The sequence below is a fragment of the Equus caballus genome, chromosome 24 (genome assembly GCF_041296265.1).
Source record: "Equus caballus isolate H_3958 breed thoroughbred chromosome 24, TB-T2T, whole genome shotgun sequence".
NCBI classification, from domain to species: Eukaryota; Metazoa; Chordata; class Mammalia; order Perissodactyla; family Equidae; genus Equus; species Equus caballus.
Window position 1 is genome coordinate 35528876 of NC_091707.1, and position 26524 is coordinate 35555399.

Here is a 26524-nt window from a genome sequence, read left to right on the forward strand (position 1 = left end):
ATGACACATGCTTGTTTTCTGTTCGCCTCCCCCATTAGAGTATAAGCTCCATGAGACTGGAGACTTGGATTGTCCGTTCATATGTGGTAACTTCCGCGCCCAGAACACTGCCAGCTAAGTAGGCTCTCAATAAATATCTGTTAAATGAATACATAGTAGACACCCAATAAATATTTGTTGAATGAATAAATGAATAAATTAACTTTTCTTTGGGAACAAAAGAGGAACATTTGGAATGTGAGGATACAACAGTTAATCTGAACCACTAGCCTGACCTTACTGTATATGGCATCTAAAATTTAGTCTCTTCTTTTGTGCATATCTGCACAAATATGGTTCTGCTCATAAAAAAAAAATTTTAAAGAGGACATGCAACAGCCACATAAATTTAATATTCACTTAGCCTTTTATGCTCTGAAGAATTAATGAAAGATATTTTGGGAAAGATCAATTGCAAATGACTAGATGCTGATGATAAACCACGTAAAGGTAAACTCCCACAGGGAGCCTTCTGGTTTGTGCTGACCCGGAACAGAGAGGCCATCCCACAGGAAGGGGAGAGTCTGGCCAGCCAGGCAGCCTCACTAGAAGAGATAGAGCTGTTTCCGTTTCCAGTATGCACAAACATAAACACTATACTTTAGACATCACGCTCGCGGGATTTTCTTCTTCACTCTAGATTTCAGAAACAAAACTTTAAAATTAAATCTCCTTTTGTCTAAGAATGTTCTATGCTCCTTGCTCAAAAAATTTATTTACGAGCCAGCCCTGATGGCCTAGAGGTTAAAGTTCAGTGCTCATGACTTTGGCGGCCCAGGTTCATTTCCCAGTCACGGAACCACACTACCTGCCTGTCAGTTGCCATGCTGTGGTGGCAGCTCACACAGAAGAACTGGAACGACTTACAACTAGGATATACAACCATGTACTGGGGCTTTGGGGAGGGAAAAAAAAAATTTATTTACTCTTAGGAGGAAAAAACAGTTCTGTGACAAAACCCATCCCCCAAGGATCCTTCAAATCAACATGTGCAGAGAAAGGGTGGTGGCAGGAAGAAAGAAAGGAGCTCTCCTCAGGGGATTTGATGAGAACATGAATGGTCTCAAATAATCAAAGCCCTGAAGAGGCCATGTCTTCTATAAGGATTGTCACATATAATAACCCAGTTGCTCTAAGCACAGAACTCAAAACCCTTCTATTGCTACTTAGGACAATAAGCTTTAGAGTTGAACAAACCTAAAGCTGTGTGAATTTGGGCAAATTATTGAATTCAGTATTTGATTTTCCTTATCTTACAAAAAACAACCGGTATACTTATTTCATTAGGGTTGCTATGAGGATTAAATGAGAGAATACATTTTAACACCTATATAGTATTGAGAAAATAGAAATATTTGATTAAAAGTAACTCTTTTATCACTGTAACAGAGAAACATTCAATAAAGTACGGCTATTACATTATTATCAGCAACTATATTATAATTATATTAATCATTATGATCTTCCATCATCTGAATTCTGGGGGAAAAGCTTTACTCCATAAATAAAGGTAAAAAGAAAGAACTTCTAAACAGAATTCAAGAAGTAACAGATTTTTTTTTTTTTTTTTACAAGTTTTTATGTGGATATTTTTATTTCTCTTGGGTATACACCTACAAGTGGAATTGCTGGGCCATATAGTAACTTTATGTTTAACATTTTAAGGAACTGCCAAAGCAGCTGCACCATTTTACATTCCCATCAGAAATACATGAGCGTTCCAATTTTTTCACCATCACCAACACTTGTTATAATCTGTCTTTTTGATTATAATCATCCTAGTGGGTGTGAAATGGTATCACGTTGTGGTTTTTCTTTTTTATTAAGATTATGATAGATTACAACCTTGTGAGATTTCAGTTGTACATTATTGTTAGTCATGTTGTGGGTACACCACTTCCCCCTTTGTGCCCACCCCCCAACCCCCCTTTTCCCTGGTAACCACCGATCAGTTCTCCTTGTCTATATGTTAACTTCCACCTATGAGTGGAGTCATATAGAGTTCGTCTTTCTCTGTCTGGCTTATTTTGCTTAACATAATACCCTATAGGTCCATCCATGTTGATGTGAATGGAACAATTTTGTCCTTTTTTATGGCTGAGTAGTATTCCATTGTGTATATATACCACATCTTCTTTATCCAATCATCAGTTTCTGGGCATTTAGGTTGGTTCCACGTCTTGGCTATTGTAAATAATGCTGCGATGAACATAGGGGTGCAAGGGACTCTTGGGATTGCCGATTTCAGGTTCTTAGGATAGATACCCAGTAGTGAGATGGCTGGGTCATAAGGTATTTCTATTTTTAACTTTTTGAGAAATCTCCATACTGTTTTCCATAGTGGCTGCACTAGTTTGCATTCCCACCAACAGTGTATGAGGGTTCCTTTTTCTCCACAACCTCTCCAACATTTGTCACTCTTGGTTTTGGATATTTTTGCCAATCTAATGGGTGTAAGGTGATATCTTAGTGTAGTTTTGATTTGCATTTCCCTGATGATTAGCGATGATGAACATCTTTTCATGTGTCTATTGGCCATCCGTATATCTTCTTTGGAGAAATGTCTGTTCATGTCCTCTGCTCATTTTTTGATCGGGTTGTTTTTTTGTTGTTAAGCTGTGTGAGTTCTTTGTATATTATGGAGATTAACCCTTTGTCGGATAAGTGGCTTGTAAATATTTTTTCCCAATTAGTGGGCTGTTTTTTTGTTTCAATCCTGTTTTCCCTTGCCTTGAAGAAGCTCTTTAGTCTGATGAAGTCCCATTTGTTTATTCTTTCTATTGTTTCCCTCGTGTGAGGGGTTATAGTGTCCAAAAAGATTCTTTTGAAACTGATGTCAAAGAGTGTACTGCCTATATTCTCTTCTAGAAGACTTATTGTTTCAGGCCTAATCTTTAGGTCTTTGATCCATTTTGAGTTTATTTTGGTGTGTGGTGAAAAAGAATGGTCAATTTTCAATCTTTTGCATGTGGCTGTCCAGATTTCCCAGCAACATTTGTTAAAGAGACTTTCTTTTCTCCAATGTAGGCCCTCCGCTCCTTTGTCGAAGATTAGCTGTCCATAGGTGTGTGGTTTTATCTCTGGGCTTTCAATTCTGTTCCATTGATCTGTGCACCTGTTTTTGTACCAGTACTATGCTGTTTTGATCACTGTAGCTTTGTAGTATGTTTTGAAATCGGGGATTGTGATGCCTCCAGCTTTGTTTTTCTTGCTCAGGATTGCTTTAGCAATTCGCGGTCTTTTGTTGCCCCATATGAATTTTAAGATTCTGTGTTCAATTTCTGTAAAGAATGTCCTTGGGATTCTGATTGGGATAGCTCTGAATCTGTAGATTGCTTTAGGTAGTATGGACATTTTAACTATGTTTATTCTTCCAATCCATGTGCATGGAATGTCTTTCCATCTCTTTATGTCGTCGTCAATTTCTTTCAAGAAAGTCTTGTAGTTTTCATTGTATAAATCTTTCACTGCCTTGGTTAAATTTATCCCAAGGTATTTTATTCTTTTCGTTGCGATTGTGAATGGGATTGAGTTCTTGAGTTCTTTTTCTGTTAGTTCATTGTTAGTGTATAGAAATGCTACTGATTTATGTATGTTGATTTTATACCCTGCTACTTTGCTGTAGTTGTTGATTGTTTCTAATAGTTTTTCTATGGATTCTTTGGGGTTTTCTATATATAAGATCATGTCATCTGCAAGGAAGTAACAGATTTTAAAAATATCTTAACATTCCCCCCTACCCCAGCCATCAATTTTGTGTGGGCATGGAGACCACAGGTTCTACTGGACAAAAGTGTACAATGAGTTGGTCAGTTGAACTATAATACCCACTAGCTTAGTGTTCTCCAAAACATAGTTTTTCATTAATTATTCCATTAATGTTTCATGGTTCCCACTCATTCTAGGGCTCAGTACAATTGTTCCCTTTCTGTTATACACGTTGATATCAATGATGACGGGTGGACAAGATTGATAAAGAAGGAAATTAAGAATGACAACATGAAGGTCATCATAATGAATTAATCTGAAAATTACATAATAAAAAACTACCTCCAATCATGTGTGTGTCTGAGAGAGAGTGTGTGTGTATGTGCATGCATTTTATGGGTAGAAACCAGACACTTTCTCTTGCAAGTCCACCTGGGATCTACTTTAAATGTCTTAACATTTGAGCCTGGTCTTCAGGAGAAGATAAATGAAGACACTGCACTATTTGTTTCAGTTTTATTCTCTAAGGGTAAAATAAAATTTTATAACTGAAATAGATCTGACATTGCTCCTAAATACACTTAAAGCGTTGATTAATTAACAACAAAATCATCCATACCCTTCACTTCAACTTGTCTTCCCCTTAAAGTCATTGCCCACTTCTTGCAGTCAATTCTGATCTCAGAAGATAAAACCTCTAGAAACATTTCATCCAATGCAGTTACTGTCCCTACCTGTAGGATGAGGAATTGGGTTCTGGATCAGAGGCAGGAGCCACTGGAGAGGTGACCTTAGTGTTTTCTAGATCTTCATTCTCTAGAAAATCAGGGGAAGAAAAATTCAATATCTGAGAGGGAACACAATCATAATTATCTTGTACCTTTAAAAAAATCTGGTAGTTTCAACCAACTTTCTCATTTCAAAAATATTCTGGGCACAAACTTTATACTCTGGGATGCCCAGTACATCAATTATCCAAGTCATCACATCTAAGTATTTTCAGACAGTCATAACTCATTCATAAAAAAATAAGTCATTTTCTAAAACAAGTCCCCAAAGAATTACTCCTAATTCAAGAATCACACTTCTCAAAAAGCAGATGATTAAATTAGGCAGAACACAGAGGGCAGAGTGGGATGCAGGATGCAACGAACTGGGATTCAGTGCCAAAGGATAGTGTCACTTCTACACTCAATAAGCTCACATCACTATATCCAGGTCAGGTAAAGGATTTTTCTACTTTCATTCATTTACTTACTCACTCACTCACCAATGATTTCTTGAATAAACGTTAGATGCCTTCAAGGAGTACATAGGTGAGATGCATAATGAAGGCCATGATCCCCAAGCTCACAACAAGCCCATGGCTGATATTTTCATAGCCATTTGGCAGCTAAGAAAACTGAGATATAGAGACAGGATTCAAACCCAGGCACATGCTCTGAACCATTAGGAGCTGTTAAGTTTTACGGTTTATTTGCTTAGTCTTTCCTTGAGTACTCAGAAAAGCATATGGTTCAGTGTATTTAGATAACCCCTGGTTTAACCTCTTCTAGTTAAGACAGCAAGAAACTGAAGCCCCAAATTGACTTCTCAATACCAAATACAACCTCAAACACTGAAAGATTCAGGTTAGTAGCAACATAAAAGTGCAAATGACAGGCAAATATCTGTGATCCAACTTTAGTCTCTTTTTATGTATGTGAACAAGATCTTTCTCTTTTCATCAATTCACACCCTTCTAGGTGGAGCGCCTTACAGCTTACGTCACTCAATTTTCCTCTTGTGAGATAATAGAAAATACATATATTAGTCTCTGCCCCCAGTTCCTGGCACAGAACTCCTAAAACCCTTATAATTCCTAAGTGATAAGAGCACTAGAAGCATCTTTTGTTCTAATCTTTTGGTCTTTGACCCCGGTTCCTGACACAGAGTTCCTAAATCCCTTGGAATTTCATGGGTGATAGCAGTGTATTTGTTCTAACGAGGTGACTGTTGGTGGGCTCCTGATGGGGGCTGCTCACTAGAAACACCAAGCCCTGATTAGAAGCTTGGAATTCTCAGCCCCACCCCCCATTCTCCAGGTGGGGAGAGGGGCTAGAAATGGAGTTAAGGATTGATCATGCCTACGTGATGAAGCCTCCATAAAAATCCCAAAAGTATGGGGGTTTGGGGAGCTTCCAGGTTGGTGAACACATCTGTACACTGGGACACTGACACACCCCAACTCCACAGAGACAAGCTCCTGCATTCCAGACCCTCCCAGACCTCCCCTTTGCATCTCTTCATCTGGCTGTTCATCTGCATCCTTTACTGTATCCTTTAATAAACTGGTTAACGTAAATAAGTGTTTCCCTGAGTTCCGTGAGCTAAAAAATAATCGAATCCAAGGAGGAGTGGGTCATAGGAACTTCCAATTTGTAGCCAAGTGGGACAGAAGTCGTAGGCAACCTGGGGACCTACTAATTGCAACTGACCTTTGAAGTGAGGAGGGGTGCAGGGGGTGCAGACTTGTGGGACTAAGCCCTTAAACCTGGGGGATCTGATGCCATCTCCAGGTAGAGAGTGTCAAAATTGAGTTAGATTGTAGGAACCCAGCTGGTGTCACAGAATTGCTTGGTGTGGGGAAAAAACCCCACACATCTGGTGTCAAAAGTGTTGTGAGTGTGGCAGTAGTGCGAGAGTCAAGGAGAAACACAGGAGGAGTGAGCTTTTCTTTACGCCTCTCAACAAAGGAACTGAGTCTAAGACATCGTCAGATGTTGCCACTCAGTGAAGATGCCCTTTTCACAGACGGATAATGAGAATAGAAAGTTCTTCCCTACGTCGACCTAAGTAAAATCTGTGTCCTAATAAATTCTGCTCTTTGATCACTCTGCCCCCACAATATCCTTTCAAATATTTACAGCCTGCTATCACATTCCAGCAAGTTCCTTCCAGCCTGACCAGAACTTCCCTCCAGTTCTCTCAATCATCCCTTAGATCTCTGACGATGCTGACCATTTAGTTGTTTCACTTTGTCCCACTGAAAGAACGCTAAAACAGATGACTCTGTCAGATGTGACCTAACCCATGCAGAGTACACTGAGACAATGATCTCTTAATAAGGACGCAGTATTTCTTGACGTAATACCTTAACCAGGCACTAGGTTTTTTGTAACTGAAAACTTACCGTTGACCTAAATAAGTCAATCAAGATCTCCAGGGCTTATAAAAATACACTTCGTCTAAGCCCAGATTCTCCTATGCTCTATTTTTGAAACAGATTTTTGGAAAATAATTGACTTTTTAACTTAAATGCAGGACTTTACATTTCCATATTATTTATTTCAAATTAGCTTTTTGAGATTACACTAACATATGCTTTGCTCATTGTAGAACACATTAAATACAGATTAGAAAACATTTTACAGTTACCCTTCTAGACTTTGATATACAAATAATCCATTATTCAGTGTAGAAAACTCAGGAAATAAAGATAAGCCAAAAAAAAAAAAAGCAAAAAACAAAACAACCAACCACAATCCCACTAGCCAAAGATAACCATTGTTTACATTTTGGTGCATATCCTTTCAGAAATATATTTATACATATACTTACATGTATATATGTGTGTGTATGTACATATATAGATGTATATGTATATACATCTATATATTTATATATTTTTCCCCTATCCCAAGCCATCAACTTTGTGTGGGGCATGGAGACCACAGGTTCTACTGGACAATACTGTACCATGAGTTGATCAGTTGGATTGTGATACTTACTAGCTCAGGATTCTCCAAAATACAGTTTTCACTAATTATTCCATTAATGTTTCAGAGTTTCCACTTACTGTAGGGTTCAGTACAAATATATATAAATATTTGTTTATATTCATATTTCTGAAAGGATATGCACAAAATGTTATCAAACATTATTCATGAAGACTTTTCAGGGTTAGTAAACATGGGGCTACACCACAATTTTAAATGGCTGCATATTATCCCACAGGCTACACCATAATTTCTTTAACCAAGCCCCAAGCCTCTATTGTTAAAGCTGGAGGCTGTTTCAAATATTCCACCTTTACTGACAATGATGCTGCACTGGAGGTGTCTACAACCCTTTCTTAAGAACTTTCCCTGTTCACAGCCTTGGAAGGGGCAGGCCCTGTGACCACGATACACTATGCTGGCCATAGCTCATTGGGTGAACACCTGCCCAAAGTCAGTCCAGTTTTCTTCCCAAATACCTGAAGATGGCATCAGAGAATAAAACAGTCTGAGGAGCTTCAGTGGGGTCAGAGACTGAGCCTACCATTTTGGAGAAGCTTTCTAGGTCAGACAAAAGCAGATGACTAAGCAGAGAAGACAACTGTCAGAGACAGGAAAATGATGCATTCATGCAAAGAGAAGCAACAAGGGACCACGGGGTCCAGGAGGAACACAGATGCAGAGAGGCTACCTGACCACTTTCTAATTCCCATGAGGTCCAACTGTGCTTCCTGCAATTAGATTCTGTAAGACTGCTTTCTGTCCTAACAATAAGCTCTCTTTCTTTTTATTTTTTATTGTGAAATATATCATACATACGAAACACTGCATGAAAAGTAGACACCGAGCTAAAAATGTTAATAATACCAATACTGCATACTCACTAACTAAGTTAATTACTAGTACTTCAAAATTTAAAACTCCCTTGTGTAACGCCCCTTCCCAATCACCTCTCTCCCTATTCTGAATTTTGAGTAAATTATTTCCTTGTTATTCTTCATATACTATAATTATATTAATTACTACTATGTAAAAACTTTCTTATTTTAAAAAATTTTTAAACATACACAAAATTAGAGAGCAGTGGAAGGAAGACTCATGCACCTGTCACCTATGTTCTCAACAACATCTTACATCTTGTTTCATCCATCCTCTGCCTCCCTGCTCTACCACCACATACACAGTGCATTATCTAAAGCAAAGCCCAGACATCATTACATCCATTTAGAATATATCTCTAAAGAAAAAGACTTTCAGGGCCAGCCCTGTGGCCTAGTGGTTAAGTTCAGCATGCTCTGCTTTGGCGGCCCGGGTTCAGTCCCTGGGTGCGGACCTACACCACTCATCAGCAGCCATGCTGTGGCAGCATCCCACATACAACATAGAGGAAGACTGGCACAGGTGTTAGCTCAGGGCGGATCTTCCTCAGGAAAAAACAAAAGAAGGAAAAAGACTTTCAACATAGGTACAATATCATTATCACTCCTACAAAACTGGCAATTCCTTAATATCGTTTCAAACCCAGCCCATGTTCAAATTTCTCCAATTGTTTCACAGATTGTTTTTTAACAGCTGGTTTGTTTGAATCAGGATCCAAGTAAGGTTCACACACTAAATTTAGCTTATATGTATCTTAAGTCTCTTAATTTATAACAATCTTCACTCCACTGTTTTTCATACAATATATCTGTTGAAATAAAAATTAAAATATCATGTGACCTACAGACTTTGCACATTCTGAATCTGGCTGCTTGCATTTTCATGGTGTCACCTTAACAGATTCTTCTGTCCACTGTGTTACCTGTAAACCGGTCGGAGATCTACGGCTGGGCTGATACAGTAGCCACTAGCACATGTGGCTAAATTTAAATTAATTAAAATTAAACATAATGTAAAATTCAGTCCCTCAGTCTCACTAGGCACATTTCAAGTACTCAATAGTTACAAGCTGCTAGTGGCTACTGTACTGTACAGCACAGAAACAATTTCATCACCAAAGAAAATTCTACTGGATAGTGTTGACCTAGAGGCTTGGTTCAGTTTTGTCCTCGCAAGAATACTCCAGACACGGAGCATGTAATATTCCCACTGCACCACATCAGAAAGCACATCGTGTGTGGTCCTCACAACTTTAATGGGGTAACGACTGATCGTTGGGTTCTTGTTTTCAGCCCAAGTCACCTAATGGCTTTAGCAGCCATTCACAACCATTGTCTAAAATAGATCCAGCATTTCGTTAGAGGCTAGAAAATGATTTTTCTAATTCTAGCACTTTCTATATTTATTAGTTAAATTCTTGTATAAAAAAATAACTTCCCCTCATCAAGTATTATTCATAAAAGAAAGGCAGGATAAAGGCTTGAGTCTTTCCTAATTGTCAGAATACTGAGTGAGAACCACAGCAATCTCCGTTTATTTATTTTTTGAAGTATTGTTAGAAATATGTGGATTTTAACAAATATTTTATGTGTTTCAAGTTTTTCTAGTTTTGGCCAGTGGGAGCTCCTTAGAGTAGGCTTCTGTGTCCTTTTAATGTGACCGCAGTGGTCTTGTTTACAGACAAGTTCCAAGCTCACCTTATAAATGCCCTGCCCCAGACCTGGAATCAGCCATCTCTAAAGAGTACTGGTTCTTCTTCATGAGACCACAATTAGGTAAAATATCACACACAAATATACTTACATACACACGCACACACGTCATGAATTCATCCACATACTTCCAATTCAGATTAAATCCAATTCAAACTGAATCTAATTCAGGAATTTTAGCTACATTTAATTTTATTTTTATATTTCTTGGTCTCTTTTGTGGAAAATCCTAGATCCTAATAATATCCACATAAAAACATATTTGCTTTATTCTACAATGTAAATATAATAGTTTTAAAAGAATAATATTATGGGGCCGGCTCAGTGGCACAGCAGTTAAGTTCACACACTCCGCTTCGGTGGCCGAGGTTTCACCGGTTCGGATTCCGGGTATAGACATGGCACCACTTGGCACACCATGCTGTGGTAGGCGTCCCACATATAAAGTAGAGGAAGATGGGCACAGATGTTAGCTCAGGACCAGTCTTCCTCAGCAAAAAGAGGAGGATTGGCAGCAGATGTTAGGTCAGGGCTAATCTTCCTCAAAAACAAAACAAACAAAAAAAGAATAATATTATTACTAAGAATATGGTTACTAAATTTGAGGTTAAGATTTATTTGCAGTTATTTTTATCCCTATGATATATCCTAATGGACATATTCTCTCAAATTTTACTGTTTTAAAACTTGAAATACTACTTGAATTAATAATTCCATGTGTGGTCTTGCCACCAACTTCTGGTTATGCCACAAGGCTCATTTGTTTCATTTTGTTTTGATTTTTTGAGATTCTTTTGGATTGATTACTTATTCATTTATATTGATATAAATCATGTTCATGTTTCCAAAGTCAAAACTTTTTTTTAAAGGGAATATTCAGAGAAGTCTAACTTCTCTTCTCCTACAGATGGCCACTTTTATCAGCTTTTTAATTTAATCTGCCATTATTTCTTTTTGAAAATATAAGCAAATATATACACATATATTCATATTTTACCCCTTTTCTTAGAGGAAAAAATACACATTCTTCTGTACCTTGGTGGACCATCAGTACACCAGAGTGATGTCCCTACCAGTGGACATTTGGGTTATCTCCAGCCTATTAATGTTACAAATTGTGCTACAATGCCTTGAGCACAGTTCATATTTTTGCCAGGGTGTCTTTGGGATAAATTCCTAGTAGTAGAATTTCTAAAGCTAAATTCCTCTCCACAGAGATTGTATCATTTTACATTCCCATCGGCAATATGTACGTGCCTGCTTCCCTACGGCTTCCTCCCTTTGACGACAGAGCTTGACATGTGAGGAATAGTATCTGAATCTTAATTTACACTCCTCATTTTTAAAGCATTAGAGCATTGTTTTCATATAATAACCTCTTTTTACTTTATTTCCTTAGGACAAATTGAAATGTCTTGTCTACACATTAAGACTTTTATACATATACACATTGCCCAATTTTTCTCCAAATTTCACTTCTAGTAGCAGTGATAAGTGTGACCATTTTGCCATAGTCTCCTAACACTATTCCTGACAATCTTTGCCAATCTGATAGATAAAACACAATGAGGCTTTACTGTTTTAATGTGCAGTCCTTTGATATTTCATATCAAAACAAACTCTTTCTTTCGCACCACCGCCCCCCCCCCGCCCCCGGGGAAGATTCGCCTTGAGCTAACATCTGTTGCCAATCTTCCTCTTTTTTGCTGAAGAAGATTTGCTCTGAGCTAGTGTCTATTGCCAATCTTCCTCTATTTTGTATGTGAACCACTGACAAGTGGTGTAGGTCCACACCTGGGGAACTGAACCCGGACCAGCGAAGCAGAGTGCACCAAACTTTACCACTAGGTCACCAGGGCTGGTCCAAAACAAACTCTTTTATGCTTTGTTTGTTTGTTTTTGGTTAAAAACATGAGGTCATACCATACAAACTGTTTAATCTATCTTCCTCACTCAACTATGATATTTATCCATTTTAAGCAGCCCACTGAATCTGCCCTTCAGATATCACTTCACCAAATGTTTTACCAAAATCAAAATATACTATATACACAGCAACCACATCAAAAAGGGAATCCTGAGTTAACGACTTTGCCTGCTTCATTCAACAGACCTTTACTGGGCCCCTGCTGTGTGTCAAGTACTGCATTCCATATTGGGAATACAGAGTTAAATTAGACATGATTTGTGCCCCAAAGATGTCAGCCTACAGAGGAAAAGAAACTCATCAATGAACAACTGCAATATAAAAATGGTGTTATTTAGAATAGAATTATGCCCTAAACATCACAGGAACACAGAAGGTACTTAACTAATTCAGGGAAGAAAGGTGTCAAAAAAGGTTTCCTGAAAGAGATGACAATTAATCTGTCTTAAAGAAGAGCAGGACTTGGCCAAGTCATGTGGAAAAGGGCATTGCAGGCAGACAGGACTGAATGAGCAAGAGCAAGGATAAGAAAAAACACCACAGCGAAAACTACAGAACATTGATGAAAAAAATTAATGAAGACACAAACAAATGGAAAGACGTCCCACGGTCATAGATTGGAACTTAACGTTGTTAAAATGCTCATATTACCCAAAGCAATCTACAGATTCGATGCAATCCCTATCAAAATCCCAATGACATTTTTTACAGAAATAAAAAAATACTAAAATTCATATGGAACCACAAAAGACCCTGAATAGCCAAAGCAATCTTAAGAAAAAAAGCACAAAACTGGAGACATCATACTTCCTGATTTCAAAACATATTACAAAGCTACAGTAACTAAAACAGTATATTACGGGCATAAAGACAGACAATAGGCCAATGGAACAGAATAAGGGCCCAGAGATCAATCCACACATATACGGTCAACTGGTCTTTGACAGGTGCCAAGAATACACAACGGGAAAGGACAGCCTCTTCAACAAATGGTGTTGGAAAATGGATATCCACATGCAAAAGAATGAAATCAGACCTTATCTCACATCATATAAAATCAACTCAAAATGAATTTAAAAACGTAAGACCTGAAACTGTAAAACTCCTAGAAGAAAACAAAGGGGAAAAGCTTCATAACACTGGCCTTAGTGATGATTTTATGGATATGACACCAAAAGTACAGGTGACAAAAGCAAAAATAGACAAGCAGGACTACATCAAACTGAAAAACTACTGCAAAGGAAAGAAAACAATCAACAGAGTGAAACCTATGGAATGAGAGAAAATATGCCAACCATATATCAGATAAGGGGTTAATTTCCAAAATATATAAGGAATTCCTACAACTCAATAGCAAAAAAACCCATTAACCCAAATTAAATATGGGCTAAAGACTTGAAGAGACATTTCTCCAAAGAAAACATACAAACGGCCAACAAGTATATGAAAAGATGCTCAATGTCACTAACCACAAGGAAATGCAAATCAAAACCACAATGAGATATCACCTCACACCCAGCTATTACAATGGCTATTATCAAAAAACCCAAAGACAAGTGTTGGAGAGGATGTGTAGAAACTGGAACCCTTGGACACTGCAGGTGGGAATGTAAAACGGTGCAGCCACTATGGAAAACAGTATAGAGATTCCTCAAAAAATTAAAAATAGAAATATCATATGATCTACCAACCCCACTTCTAGGTATTTATCCAAAAGAATTTAAATCAGGATCTTGAAGAGATATTAGCACTCCAGTGTTCACTGCAGCACTAGTCACAATGACCAAGATGTGGAAACAACCTAAATGTCCACTGACAGATGAATGGATAAAGAAAATGCGGTGTATATACATATAATGGAATATTATAATACTCTTAAAAAAGAAGGAAATCCTGCAATATGCAACAATATGGATGAACCTTGAGAACATTATGCTAAGTGAAATAAGCCAGTCACAGAAAGACAAATATCACATGATTCCACTTACATGAGGTATCTAAAATACTCACTCACAGAACAGAGTAGAATGGCAGACGCCAGGGGCTGGGGGCAGGAGGAAATGGGGAGTTGCTAATCAATGGGAATAAAGTCTCAATTATAGAAGATTAATAAGTTCTGGAGATCTGCTGCACAACATTGTCCCTACAATTAACAATATTGTATTGTACACGAAAACATTTTTTGAAATATTTAAAAAGCATTTCACAGAAATTAAAAAAGAATAAATATTGTAAAACAAACTGATAAAAGACCATACCAGTTCAGTGCATATAGCAAGGTGCAGGGAGAGAGCCAAGAAACACAGGTCCCATCACAGGGTATGAGTGAATCCCTACAAGTGCAGGGCCCCAGGCGAGGTACTGGAGAGAATGCGCTGACGCAGAAAGACTCCTGGCCCTCATGACGCTTTCAGTCCGGCAGGGAAGACTGTGAAGGGCCTTTTATCCCACAGGGGATCAATTATTTTAAGCTGAGAAATGCCATGGTCAACGTTGTATTTTTTGGTAGAATTCTATGGCAGCTGTCCATAGGATGGATTTTACCAGAGGCCTTTGCAGAAGTTCACGAGACAGTGACAACCTAATAGTGATAGCTCAGGCAGAGTAGAGAGGGCTCAATTAGAAAGTGATTAGGTGGTCAAATTTGTTTTTAGTGTGTGCATGCTTGCTCCTGGCAACCGTTATTTTCTTTACTAAGTGTTCACACACCATCTGTGATGTATTCTAGAAGTTCACTGAAAAGCTGTATCAAGTTTAATGTCTACAGATTCTGGATTCTGACCTCTCTTCCCCTTTAGGATCACTGGTACATAGGTTCACTCCTAGTCCCTGACCCTCCTCAAAGATGGCACAAAATTACACGTGCAGGTTCTTTCAGGACCCCAGAGGTAGTAGTCCTCTGTCAACCTTTTGTCTTTCAAATACTCGACCTTCTCCTCCTGGGGGGTACTGACATTGTAAATCGTACACAACAGAAGTGAGAATCATTTTCCAGCCCTAGGAAGTTAGGGAACAAGCATAGGACCTAAAATATTCCCAGCAGGAATTTGAAATAGGAGTGAAACAAGAGACAGAATTCACCCAGCGGCAGCCAAACAGCCCTGACCCAATAGCTGGGGCTCAGCCTCTAGAGCCTCCTCCTCAGCCTTCTAACAGTGTGCTGAGCCTCTCGGATCCTGCCAATAACCCTCTTTCTGCTTAAGGCAGCCAGAATTAGTTTCTACTGCTTCTAAGCAAGAACTCTGACCAAAATATCTGGATAGAATTTGCCTGAGTCCAGAAATCCGAACTCAAAGTAGCTAGACATCCTGTCTTCATTCTGATCATCTTTATTATTATAGCCAAGAGTTGGTGATCACTTACCATATGCGAAGTGCCTTCTAAGCATTCTGTAGGCACGATCTTACTGAATCTTCACTGACTCTCACTAATTGCATAACCATTGAAGTTGAGACTATTATTACTTCCTTTTTACCGTTTAATAAATTGAGGCTCAGCAAAATCAAGTAACTTGCGCAAGATGAGCAGCAAACAGGAACAGAAGTGATATGAGCTCAAGTAATCCAAAGCTAGCACTCTTAATAACTACACTACACACTGACTCCTTTAAATCTTTTCTATCGTGAAATATAACACACATACAGAAAAGTACACAAAAGGGTGCAGCTCAATAAATTATCACAAAACAAACACCTATATAACTACTACCTTGACCAAGAAACAGAACATTCCTAGCCCTCCAGAAGCCCCACCCATGATGCTCCCCATCATTATCCCCTCCCTTCCTCATTAACCATTATCCTAACTTCCGGGAATCATTTCCTTGCTTTTCTTTATAGTTGGGTCACCTAAATATGCATTCCTAAACAGTGTTACTTCATTCTGCCTGTTTTCTGAACTCTATGTGAAGAGAAATGATCCAGAACGTTTTAAGTCTAGCTTCCTTCACTCAACATTATGTTTGGAAGATTCACCCATGTTGTTGAGGGTAGCTTTGGTCATTTTCATCACGGTATAATATTCCATAAATATGCCATAACTTATCAATATACTGTTGATGAAATTTGGGTTATTTCTAGTTTTTACATATTATGAATAATGCTACTATGAATATTCTTGTACAGGCCTCTCAGCACACATATGCATGCATTTATGTTGGATATAAACCTAGGAATGGAATGGCTGAGTCACAGAAATTTGAGTGGTAAACTTTGGTAGATAATACCAAACTATTTTCCAAAGGGGTTGTACCAAATATGCACTCCTGTTACCATTGAGGAGCATTCTCATTACTCTGTACCCTGTCCAATACTTGGTTATCTTAATATTTTTCACTTGGGCCATTCTGGTGGGTTTATGCTCATTTAGTTTGCATATCACTGATGACTTATCATGTTTCTTGGCCATTTAGAAATCCTCTTTTGTAAAGTGCCTATTCAAGTCATTCTACTGCATTCCACTGCACCACTACTGACGTCATCTATGATGTCATGAGGGTGGCAGCCATCAACATTGCAGCCCACAGACTGGGCAGTCCCCAAGATTTTGTTCCAGAGAGCTCTCCAGCTAAAGATTATTCCCACATCTGTCCAGCAATGTTCACAATCTCATCAAAACTGGTATTTCCACTGTGATTAATGTTTTTCTGCCTCTGTCTCTTGGTGGTTCCTTGAGGGCTTTGACGATAAGGGCAGAGGCAGAAGGTACCACCTCAATCCGGGCCTGTCTGTTCTGAAAGGTCAATTTCACTGTAATCCTCAGACCCTTCCAACCACGGTTGCCTTGGCGATGTTATCATCAACTTGTTTGGAGACAGACCCAGGGGGCTGATCTTGGGGACCAGGACAGATGTGGCACCTATTTTCCCAACAGTGCACCTCAGGTATACTACTTTGACCTTGTTGGGGTTGAACTTACACAGCATAGTGGAGGTGGCTGGCGTTGGCTGAACCCAGATTAGGGATAATCAAAGAAAGCTGCACCTTGGGCTGGTCCAGTGGTGCAGTGGTTAAGTTCACACATTCCACTTCGGTGGCCCAGGGTTCACCAGTTTGGATCCCGGCTGCGGACCTACTCACTGCTTGTCAAGTCATGCTGTGATAGACGTCCCACATATAGAGGAAGATGGGCACAGATGTTAGCTCAGAGCCAGTCTTCCTCAGCAAAAAGAGGAGGATTGGTGGTAGATGTTAGCTCAGGACTAATCTTCCTCAAAAAGAAAAAAACAAAGTTGCACCTTAGCCTCCTCTGAGCCAAAAGCTAAAAGCTGGATTGTCTTTTTACTATTTATAGGAGTCTGAATACAAAATTTTTGTCAATTATATGTGTTACAAATACTCTGATTCACCTCCTCTCTCTTTTAATGGTGTGCTTTGACGAACCAAAATTCTCAATTTTAATGTAATCAAAATTTATCAATCTTTTCCTTTATTAGTCTCTGTGTATCCCATTAAAGATATCTTTCCCTACACTGAGATCAAGAAAATATTCTTGTCTATTATCTTTAGGAGCTTATTGTATTGTCTTTCACATTTTGATCTACAATCCAACTAGAGTGGATTTTTTTGTGGGTATGGTGTATGAGGTAAGGATCAAGCTTTTTTTCTTTTCCTTCTTTCTTTTCTCTCAGGATACTCAATTGTCCCAGTAACATTTACCATTCTTTCTTCTCTACTCCATGGTACAGTCTTTGTTGCAAATCAAAGATTTTGTTTCCAGGCTTTTATTCTATTCCTAGGGGCTACCAGACTATTCTGTAAAAGCTTTAAAATAAGTCTTGATACCTGATAGAGCAAATCTTTCTGTCCTGTTCTTACTTGAGTATCTCTGCTATTTGTGGTCTTTCATTTCTACATATATTTTATAACCAGCTTGTCAAATTCCACCCCAAAAAACCCACCCAAACCCTGCTGGGACTTTTATTGGAACTTCATTTTATCTCTAAATCAGGTTAGGGAGAATTGACATCTTTACAGTATCTAGTCTTCTGATCTAAGAATATGGTACATCCTTCTATTTATTTAGATATTCTCTAATTTCTCTCAATAACGTATTATAGTCTTCTGCATAAAGGTTTTGCATATATTTTCTGAGACTTATTCCTAGGAGTTTGAACCTTCTTTACTCCATGGTAAATAATATTTTTATATTATTTTTTTAACTTCATTGCTGATATATACACGCACAGTGAAATTCTGCATATTGGCTCTGTACCCAGCAATCTGGCCAAACATATTAATTCTAATAATTTATCTGTAGATTCTTTTGGATTTTCCATGTACAGAGTCATCATCTGCAAACAACAGATTTAACACAATTCCTTTCTAATCCTCATGTATTTTATTTTTCTTGCGTGACTGTACTAGCTAGAATATCCAGTAAAATGATGAACAGCAAGTGGTAAGAGCGGGTACTCTTGTCTTATTCTCAATCTCAAGAGGAAAACTTTCAAGCTTCACCATTCAGTTTGCTGCTGGTAGGTTTTTTGTAGGCATGCTTTATCCAGTTAAGGAAATTTGCACTCCTGGAAAAACTCAACTTGGTCATGTATATTGCCAGATTCAGTCTACGAATATTTTGGTGATGAGTTTTTGCATCCGTGTTAATGAATGAGATTAAATCACAATCTTCCTTCCATCTGGGATCATTCCGATTCTGCCTGAAGAATTTAGTTATGCCTTTAGTGTAGGTCTCCGGGTGATATAAATTCTGCTTTCAATCGCCTGAAAATATCTTTATTTCATCTCCATTCTTGAAAACTCTTTTCTCTTTTAAAAAGATTCTATATTAGTAGTTATTTTCTTTCAGTATTCTAAAGATAAGGTAGCTTTCACTGCTCTGTGCAGAAGTCAGCTATCAGTCTAATTACCATTTCTTTGAAGGCAATTGTAATTTTGCTGTGGCCACTTTTAATATTTTCTCTCTTACAGCAGTTGTAACTTAATGTGTACCTACTATGGATTTCATTGCATTTATCCTACTTGGGGTACATGGGGGTTCTTCAATCTGTAAATCCTATTCCTTTAGGAAAATTCACAGCTATTATCTCATCAAACGTTGCTTCTGCCCATTCTTGCTCTCCTCACCTTCTAGGACTCCAAATACACAAATGTTAGACCTTCTCACCATAACCTCTACATCTCTTCTCTCTTTCCTAAATTTTCCCTTGTTGGATTTTTACGTATTTCCTTCTGGAGGTTTTCTTCTGACCTTTCTTCCAGTTCACTATTCTTTCTTCAGCGTAGAAACCTGTTGTTAAACCTCTCAATTGAGTTCTTAATTTTCGTCTGTATTTTTCAATTACAGAATTTCTATTTGGTTCTATTTCTATAAATTTCAACTTTCTGCCAAATTTCTCAAACTTGTCTTTTATTTCCTTGAACATAATAATTATTTTTAAGCCTATATCTGGTAACTCTAAAATCTGGGTCCCCTATGGATCCATTTTTACTGTCTGTTGTTTCCTCTGATTTTTGTTCACACCGTCTCTTCTCACATGCCTGGTCATTTTTGATATGTGCCAAACACTGTTCTCACAGAGTGAGTCTGTAGAAATAATTTGAAGCCTACAAAGATCCTTCAGAGATTTGTCTTTGCTTCTTCCACACACATGGGGGTACTAGCACCCTGGGGTCACCGTGATCTAATTTCATGAATTTGGATGTTTCTGAAGCTGAGCTGAAGTCCCTACAATGGCCGACTTCTAATTTACCCTTACTTCTAGAACGTGGCCTTTCACGGTCCTAACCCAGAGGAAGGGGGGGTTCACTAAGGTTCCCACTACCTGATTGTCCTGAGCATTTATCCCTGATGCTTTAGTCTGGAGAGGCACTTTCACAGCCTTGCCATTCAGCCTCCCCCCTCAGGTATCTAGTATATGCCCTCAGAGGAGAAAGGAGCCCCAAAATAGACTCTTGTCCCTGAACCTCGTCTTTATACTTCTGTCCGTAGATGGATCATAGTCTGGTAATTGTTCATTATCTGGCTAGCTCTCCAGGACCTTTAAGCAGATGTTTATATTCCGACAATTATTTTCTAATTGTCCCTATTGGGAGAACTGATCCCAATTACCTAGTCTGCCATTACTCAAAACGGAAACCTACATTGCCTCTCTACCTTTTTCAGTTTGAAGATACCTTAGTGAATAAAACGGAAACAAAACAGAAGTTTAAAAACTCCCCTCTTTCTGTCATTAGCTAACAGTATCAGCTTATCTAAGTAGTGGTCCTATATCCCTTTGACTTGTCCTTTTGCTTAGATCCTAACAAAGACTTCAATAAGGCTGAATTTTTAGACAAATGAAATTAGCACAAAAATGATGTAAGACAGTTGTGGATTTAAAGAATAACATAAAATGAATCCCTTAGGAGATTTACAAGTTGTATTTCATAAAAAATTCATTTGGGGTAAAAAAAACAGAAAAGGTCAGTTCCTGATGAACAGAAAGGCAACAGAGAGGTACAGAACGGCTCTAACTTACAATATAAACACAGTGAAGAATCTCATGACACCTTTGTGTGTATTTTTTCTGAATAAGTAATACATCCACATTATTGAAAATTCAAAAAGCATAAAAAATTCATGCCCTACACAACATTTCGGTCAATGACACACCATAGAGTGTATCATTGTGTATCACAGTCCCATATGATAGTACCATACAGCCCAGGTGTGCAGTAGGCTATGCCATCTAGGTTGTGCAAGTGCACTCTATGATGTTAGCACAACACTGCATTTCTCAGAATGGATCCCCCTTGTTAAGCAACACATGACTGTACAGTGAAAACTTCTTCCCATCTCGGTCCCCACCTCCAAAAGTAACAAATGTTATTAGGTTTTGTGTAGTCTTCCAGAGATACTTTACACACGTAAAAACAGTGTGTGTATATACACACACATTATATATTCTTTTTAACACAAATAATGAGCATACTAGACATACTACTGTGCACTGTTTTTTCCACTTATAGCTCAGAGACTTTTCCATAACTGTATATGAAAAGTTTCCTCATTCTTTTCTACGGCTGATTAATATTTCATTGGCTGGATATTCCATAATTTATTTAACCAGTTCCCTATTGATGGATATTTATGTCCTTTCTAATCTTTTGCCATTACAAACAATGCCATAATAGACTTGTGCCTGTGTCATTAAACAGGCACATGAATCAACCTATAGGATAAATTCCTGGATCAATGAGAGCAATTGTGATGCATACTGACAAAATTGCCCTCCACAGCATTTGTACCAGTTTACACTCCCATCAGCAATGCATGGAAGTGTTTGTTTCTGCACACCCTCACCAACATAGGGAGATACTGCACTACCCGGAGTAGTTAGGATTTCCATTTCCCTTATTACAAGTTAGGGTGAGCATTTTTCATGTTAAGAGCCACTTCTCATAGCATCTTAACAGCTGAATGTATGCAGGAAAAAAAAGTGAAAAGAGATATTGCTTTTGATTTTTATGGTTAGACGTATACACTAAATTATGTAAGAACTACTAGTAAAACAACTTGTAACTGGATTCAGAGAGGCAGGAAGTAAGAAAAGGAGAAAAATATATAAGTTTGCTTCTAGAAGAATAAAGTGTGGAAGATGCAGTCCTATTTTAAAGAGAGAGAAAACACACACAAACACAGCTTCTTAGTATCCTAAATTTATTTAGGGAAATTTAGCCGACTATACAGAAAAAGCCAATTTTTCTATAGTACAGCTTTTAATATGTCAGCAAAATACAGACCAATTCTACAAGTATTCCTAGAAGAGATCGGAGAAACGAGGACAAATTTTGCAAATTTAGATGGTATGTGGGAATTTTTTTTTTTATTTTTATGGGTATGGGTGTTTTTTGGTGTTTTTTTTGGTGAGACTGATTGGCCCTGAGCTAACATCTGTTGCCAATCTTCCTCTTTTTGCTTGAGGAAGATTGTTCCTGAGCTAATATCCATACCAGTCTTCCTCCACCTAGTATGTGGGACGCCATCACAGCATGGCATGATGCCACAGCATTGGTGTGTATTTATTTTAACATGTATAAGGAAAAACTGATATATCAAACTAGTAATATCATGGATACTATTTAGAATGAATCAAAATTTTAAATGTCAATTTAAAGAAAATACAATAACCAAATAATACTGGAATGTATTCTCTAACGTGGCAAAAATCATGACTGTGGTACCTGAATGGCCAGTCTTGAAACAATGAATGGAGAAGAGAAAATGGAAGCTCAAGAATAACTCAATTTATGGGGCCGGCCCAGTGGTGCAGCAGTTAAATTCGCACGTTCTGCTTCAGCGGCCCGAGGTTCGCCAGTTCGGATCCCGGGTGCCGACATGGCACAACTTGGCAAGCCATGCTGTGGTAGGCATCCCACATATAAAGTAGAGGAAGATGGGCACGGATGTTAGCTCAGGGCCAGGCTTCCTCAGAGAAAAGAGGAGGACTGGCAGCAGTTAGCTCAGGGCTAATCTTCCTCAAAAAAAAAAAAAAAAAAGCAGAAGAACTCAATTTATAATTGATGGCCTCTAAAGCAAAGGTGAAGGGGAAGAAAAGAAACTTTCTTAAAATGGCTTATTTGTATTTAACAATTTTTTAAATATGAAGTTTTCTTTCTGTGTTACCAGAATACAGTTTCAGACATTCTAATCACGCTACAGTTTAAATTGACTATGAATTTTGTACTTTCTGTACAAAGAGAATCAAAAAGCAGGTTTTTTCTAAGTATTTGAATATCAGGTCAGAGTTCTCTAGAACAGATCTCATGGGACTTCCCCTTCACTAAACAGGCTGCAAAGAGATAATTAGCCTGGCCTTACAGATTCAAGAGCAGAGGAACCAAAAGGAAGTTATGTGGTCACAGGCTCAAGAGGCTTAAAAAGAAACTGGCTAAGTTTATATTCCAACCTTATCCAGAGACCAGGTGATCCAATTTCTTCTCAGCTCCTATGAGTGGACATGCTCCTAAGTGGTCATTCAAATTAGAAACCTTGGGTTGTACTATTATGGTTTGAATTATCAGAGGACTAACTGGCTATCTCAGGAGTAACTGGCTATTTCAGGACTAACTGGCTATCTCAACACCATAAAAACACAACCACAGGAAGAAAAAAATAACCACAGGCAGACAGATTTATACCATTGTGACATAAAACTACATGGAAAACCAAAAACATAAGGGCTCTTGGCACAGACTTCCACTCTTTTGTTCCAATATGGTAACCCCCAATTTTTAAGTTTTAATTTAAATTGAAATAGTCACAGATATGCAACATTTCCATCACTGCAGAAAAACTTATTGCACTGCTCTAAGTCCTACGTAAGAATCATGAGCAAATTCACCTGACCTGTTTCTAGTCCTTAACGTCTCAATGCATGGATAGCTCTCAGGGTCATCTACACCAAACCAAGCTCTGCTGACTTCAGAGCCGTAACAGACGTTGCCCTTTATTTTCCCCAAAGCTCCCTAAACTTCAAAAAAAAAAAAAAAAAAAGCCCTGCTTTTAAGTGATGCAACATGTATCCCTCAAGAGTTTCACTATATAAAGAGCACTATCTCCCTTCTCATGGGGACTGAAGGACCCAGGTGCCCCAAGTAAGACTATTAAAAACAATTACAGTTCATAAAACACTAAGAACACTATGACCACTGGAGAGCTTAGTTCAAAAGAACATACACACTTTTCTTACTTTATCACCAAAACCTCAAGTAACAAACATGAAGACTCTCAAAAGGTGTTCTCTGCAGAGAATATTTTTAAAAAACAAGTTATGGTTATTCTGGACAATTACAAATTCCTGCTTTGAAAGAATAAGATACACTGAAAAATCAAACCCCTTAACTCAACAACAACTGAATGGCCAACCCCATTTCTTATTACTGTCTTCCCTCTAAGAGAGGATGGTCAAAACCTCTTCTAATTTCATTCTGTCTTAGGCCTCTAATGCTCACTCATTGCATCATTTTCTAGAGGAAGGAGGCAGAAGGATCCAATCAACCAAACTCCTAATTTGAAGCAGTTTTTTGAGTTTACTCCCAAGCCTAGACAACTCTGGGCCAAGCCAAATGCACGACTTCCACTCTGCTTTGGAAACCCCGCCTAACTCTAACTCAAGGTCTCTCAACAGCAGCACGACTGCCATTTGGGACCAGATAATTCTTCACTGTGGGGCCATCCTGCGCACTGCAGGACGTTTAGCAGCATCCCTGGCCTTTACCCACTAGATGTCAGGAATAGCACCCCCCTTCTCCCCGCCCACCCCCGCCGGAGCTGTGACAACCAAAATGTCCCCTGGGGGAGGCAAAATCGCTCCCTGTTGAGAACCACAGCGTTAACCCAAAGAACATTCTTGATCATCTCAACCCTAGTTCCTCATGTTCATCTGATGCTCCTCCACGTCTCTGTGTTGAGACTTGGTCTCACAATCCAGCAAATATTTACAGAACCTCCACAACACAACATCAAGGGCTCTAGGAGATAAACAGACAAGACAGATTCTGTTCCTACCCTCAAGGAGGTTTCTTGGGGCTAAGTACATAAAGAACTGTAATAAAAGACACCCAATTATATAATGTTTTGAACTGCTGATTTTTGTTCCTGTGGTATTCCCATCTCACCAAATTAAAAACCCCTTGAGGGCGAAGACCATCGCCTGCCCTGGAGTACCAATGCTCGATTAATGGCCAATAAAAATAAACAATTGTAAACTTCATCCCAGCAAGGTGACAATTTCAAATAGACAGTAAGAACTCCACAGCTAAGCTGGGCAAATAAATTAAGCTCTCTCGGCTGGCTGTAGTGTGTTCTTCTGTAAAATGGGAAGAAATGACTGTTGACAGGATCAAGTCAGACAATACAAGTAAATTTCCACACTCTGCACAGAGTAAGCCTTCAATTAACATGAGCTATCATTACTACTATTTTATTGGCTATTTTATTAGCAACAAATTGTACCTCAAGGGGAAGAGCTTGCTCTGGGCTACAATAACAAACCCCTATATGACATAAAAAGAAATCAACACTCACCCTGCTTTCTAAGGGCAAGAGGAAGAAAGTAACCATAGTATTTCTATCAATATCCTGAGGAGAAAAAGTGAACGCAGGAACCAGTCAGAATCGGGGAGGGGAACAGACACACTCAGAGACAATCCCACTCCCCTCCAACATATGCTGGACTATTCTCAAGGCTTTTTTATTTTAAATGCTTGAGTATGTCCGCCATAAGCAAACAAGGATCTAAAGAAGTAAAAAAAAAACACTCTTTAATTTATAAATATTGACACATGCAAGGAACAGATGTTTATGAGACTTTCTGAGTTTTCATTTGCTTAATCTTTTAGAAATTATGCTTACAATTTCTATCGCTATAATGCTAAATGCATACCATCAATTTTTAATTTACTACAAAGTATAAGAGTTCATAAGAAAAAAGGACAAAAATTGGTAAATGTTTTAAAGTAAGAGAACATAAAGACAAGAAAAAGCCAAGAGATTCAAAGGTGGGCGGGCAGGTGTTTGACGAAGCAGCATCAGGAGATGGGAGACGCTTGGGACAGAAGTTAAGACAGGGAAAGTCACTGTGCAGGAGGATGCACATGCAAGAACACCTCCTCTGCCAGCACAGGGAGTCCGGGTGAGCAAAAATAGACCTTATTCTCATAATAGTGGATAACACCAGTACAGCATGCACCCTGGGCTAGGCACCAAGTGCCTCAGACAGCGAGTGGCTCAGGGAATCCTTCCTGCAATCTGACCGGGCAGGTCCTATTACCAACCACTTTTTACAGATGAGAAAACAGACAGAAGTTAAATGACTCGCCCAAGGTCACTTAATTAGTAAACTGACGTTCAGACTCCAACCCAGGCGCCATGGCCCCACGTCTACAGCTATACTTTATGGTGTCTTTTAATTTCAGACCTGGAAAACTAATTTATGCTTGCTATTTAGCGAGACCAGTTCTCTCTCCCTACCCTTTTGTATTTCAAAAGGGCATCCTTTTAGGGCATCGTGTGTGGTGATCCATGTGGTGATCCATATGGAAGTCTGAAAGGTCAAAGTGTGACACATGGACCCTGCAGCCTCTGGACCCTGACACTGAAGCAATCCACACGGAGGCACTTGCGTGGGTAAAAACGGAGACAGTATCCTGAACAAGAGGCGGGTCCTGCAGAAGCAGAGAGGTCGCCAAAGTTCCTATTTCAGCCCCTACTTCCTGCCTTTGCTCTGACCACTATGTTCATGCAAAAGACCCCAGGGCTGACCTATTCCAGCTCTGCTTTTCCTCCCTCCCACTCTCAGCGAGGAAGAGGATGGAGGCGAGGCAAGGGGGCCTGCGTGCAGGGAGGCTGGAGCAGACGGGGGGGTCTATACAGAGGGAGGCGAGGCTGCCTCCCCGGATGGAGCCAGAGAGGCGCATGTACAGGCTGGGGCCGTGGACACACGTGGGGATGGGGGTGAGGAGCCCGAAGCGGGGGGCCCCGAGGCACAGGGGTTGGGC

The 26524-nt window shown here is 39.0% G+C and overlaps 1 protein-coding gene and 1 pseudogene across 2 annotated transcripts in view; both read right to left on the reverse strand.

The window, feature by feature from the left end:
- The window catches only part of TMED8 (transmembrane p24 trafficking protein family member 8), a 41552-nt gene that overhangs the window by 14442 nt on the left and 586 nt on the right, over nucleotides 1-26524 (reverse strand). For both annotated transcript variants that reach the window (XM_023628180.2, XM_023628182.2), the window contains exon 2: nucleotides 4482-4563. In XM_023628180.2, the coding sequence (XP_023483948.1) occupies nucleotides 4482-4563 (82 nt within the window). The remainder of the gene's footprint in view (nucleotides 1-4481; nucleotides 4564-26524) is intronic.
- On the reverse strand, nucleotides 16409-18126 carry LOC138920674 (large ribosomal subunit protein uL11 pseudogene; annotated as a pseudogene).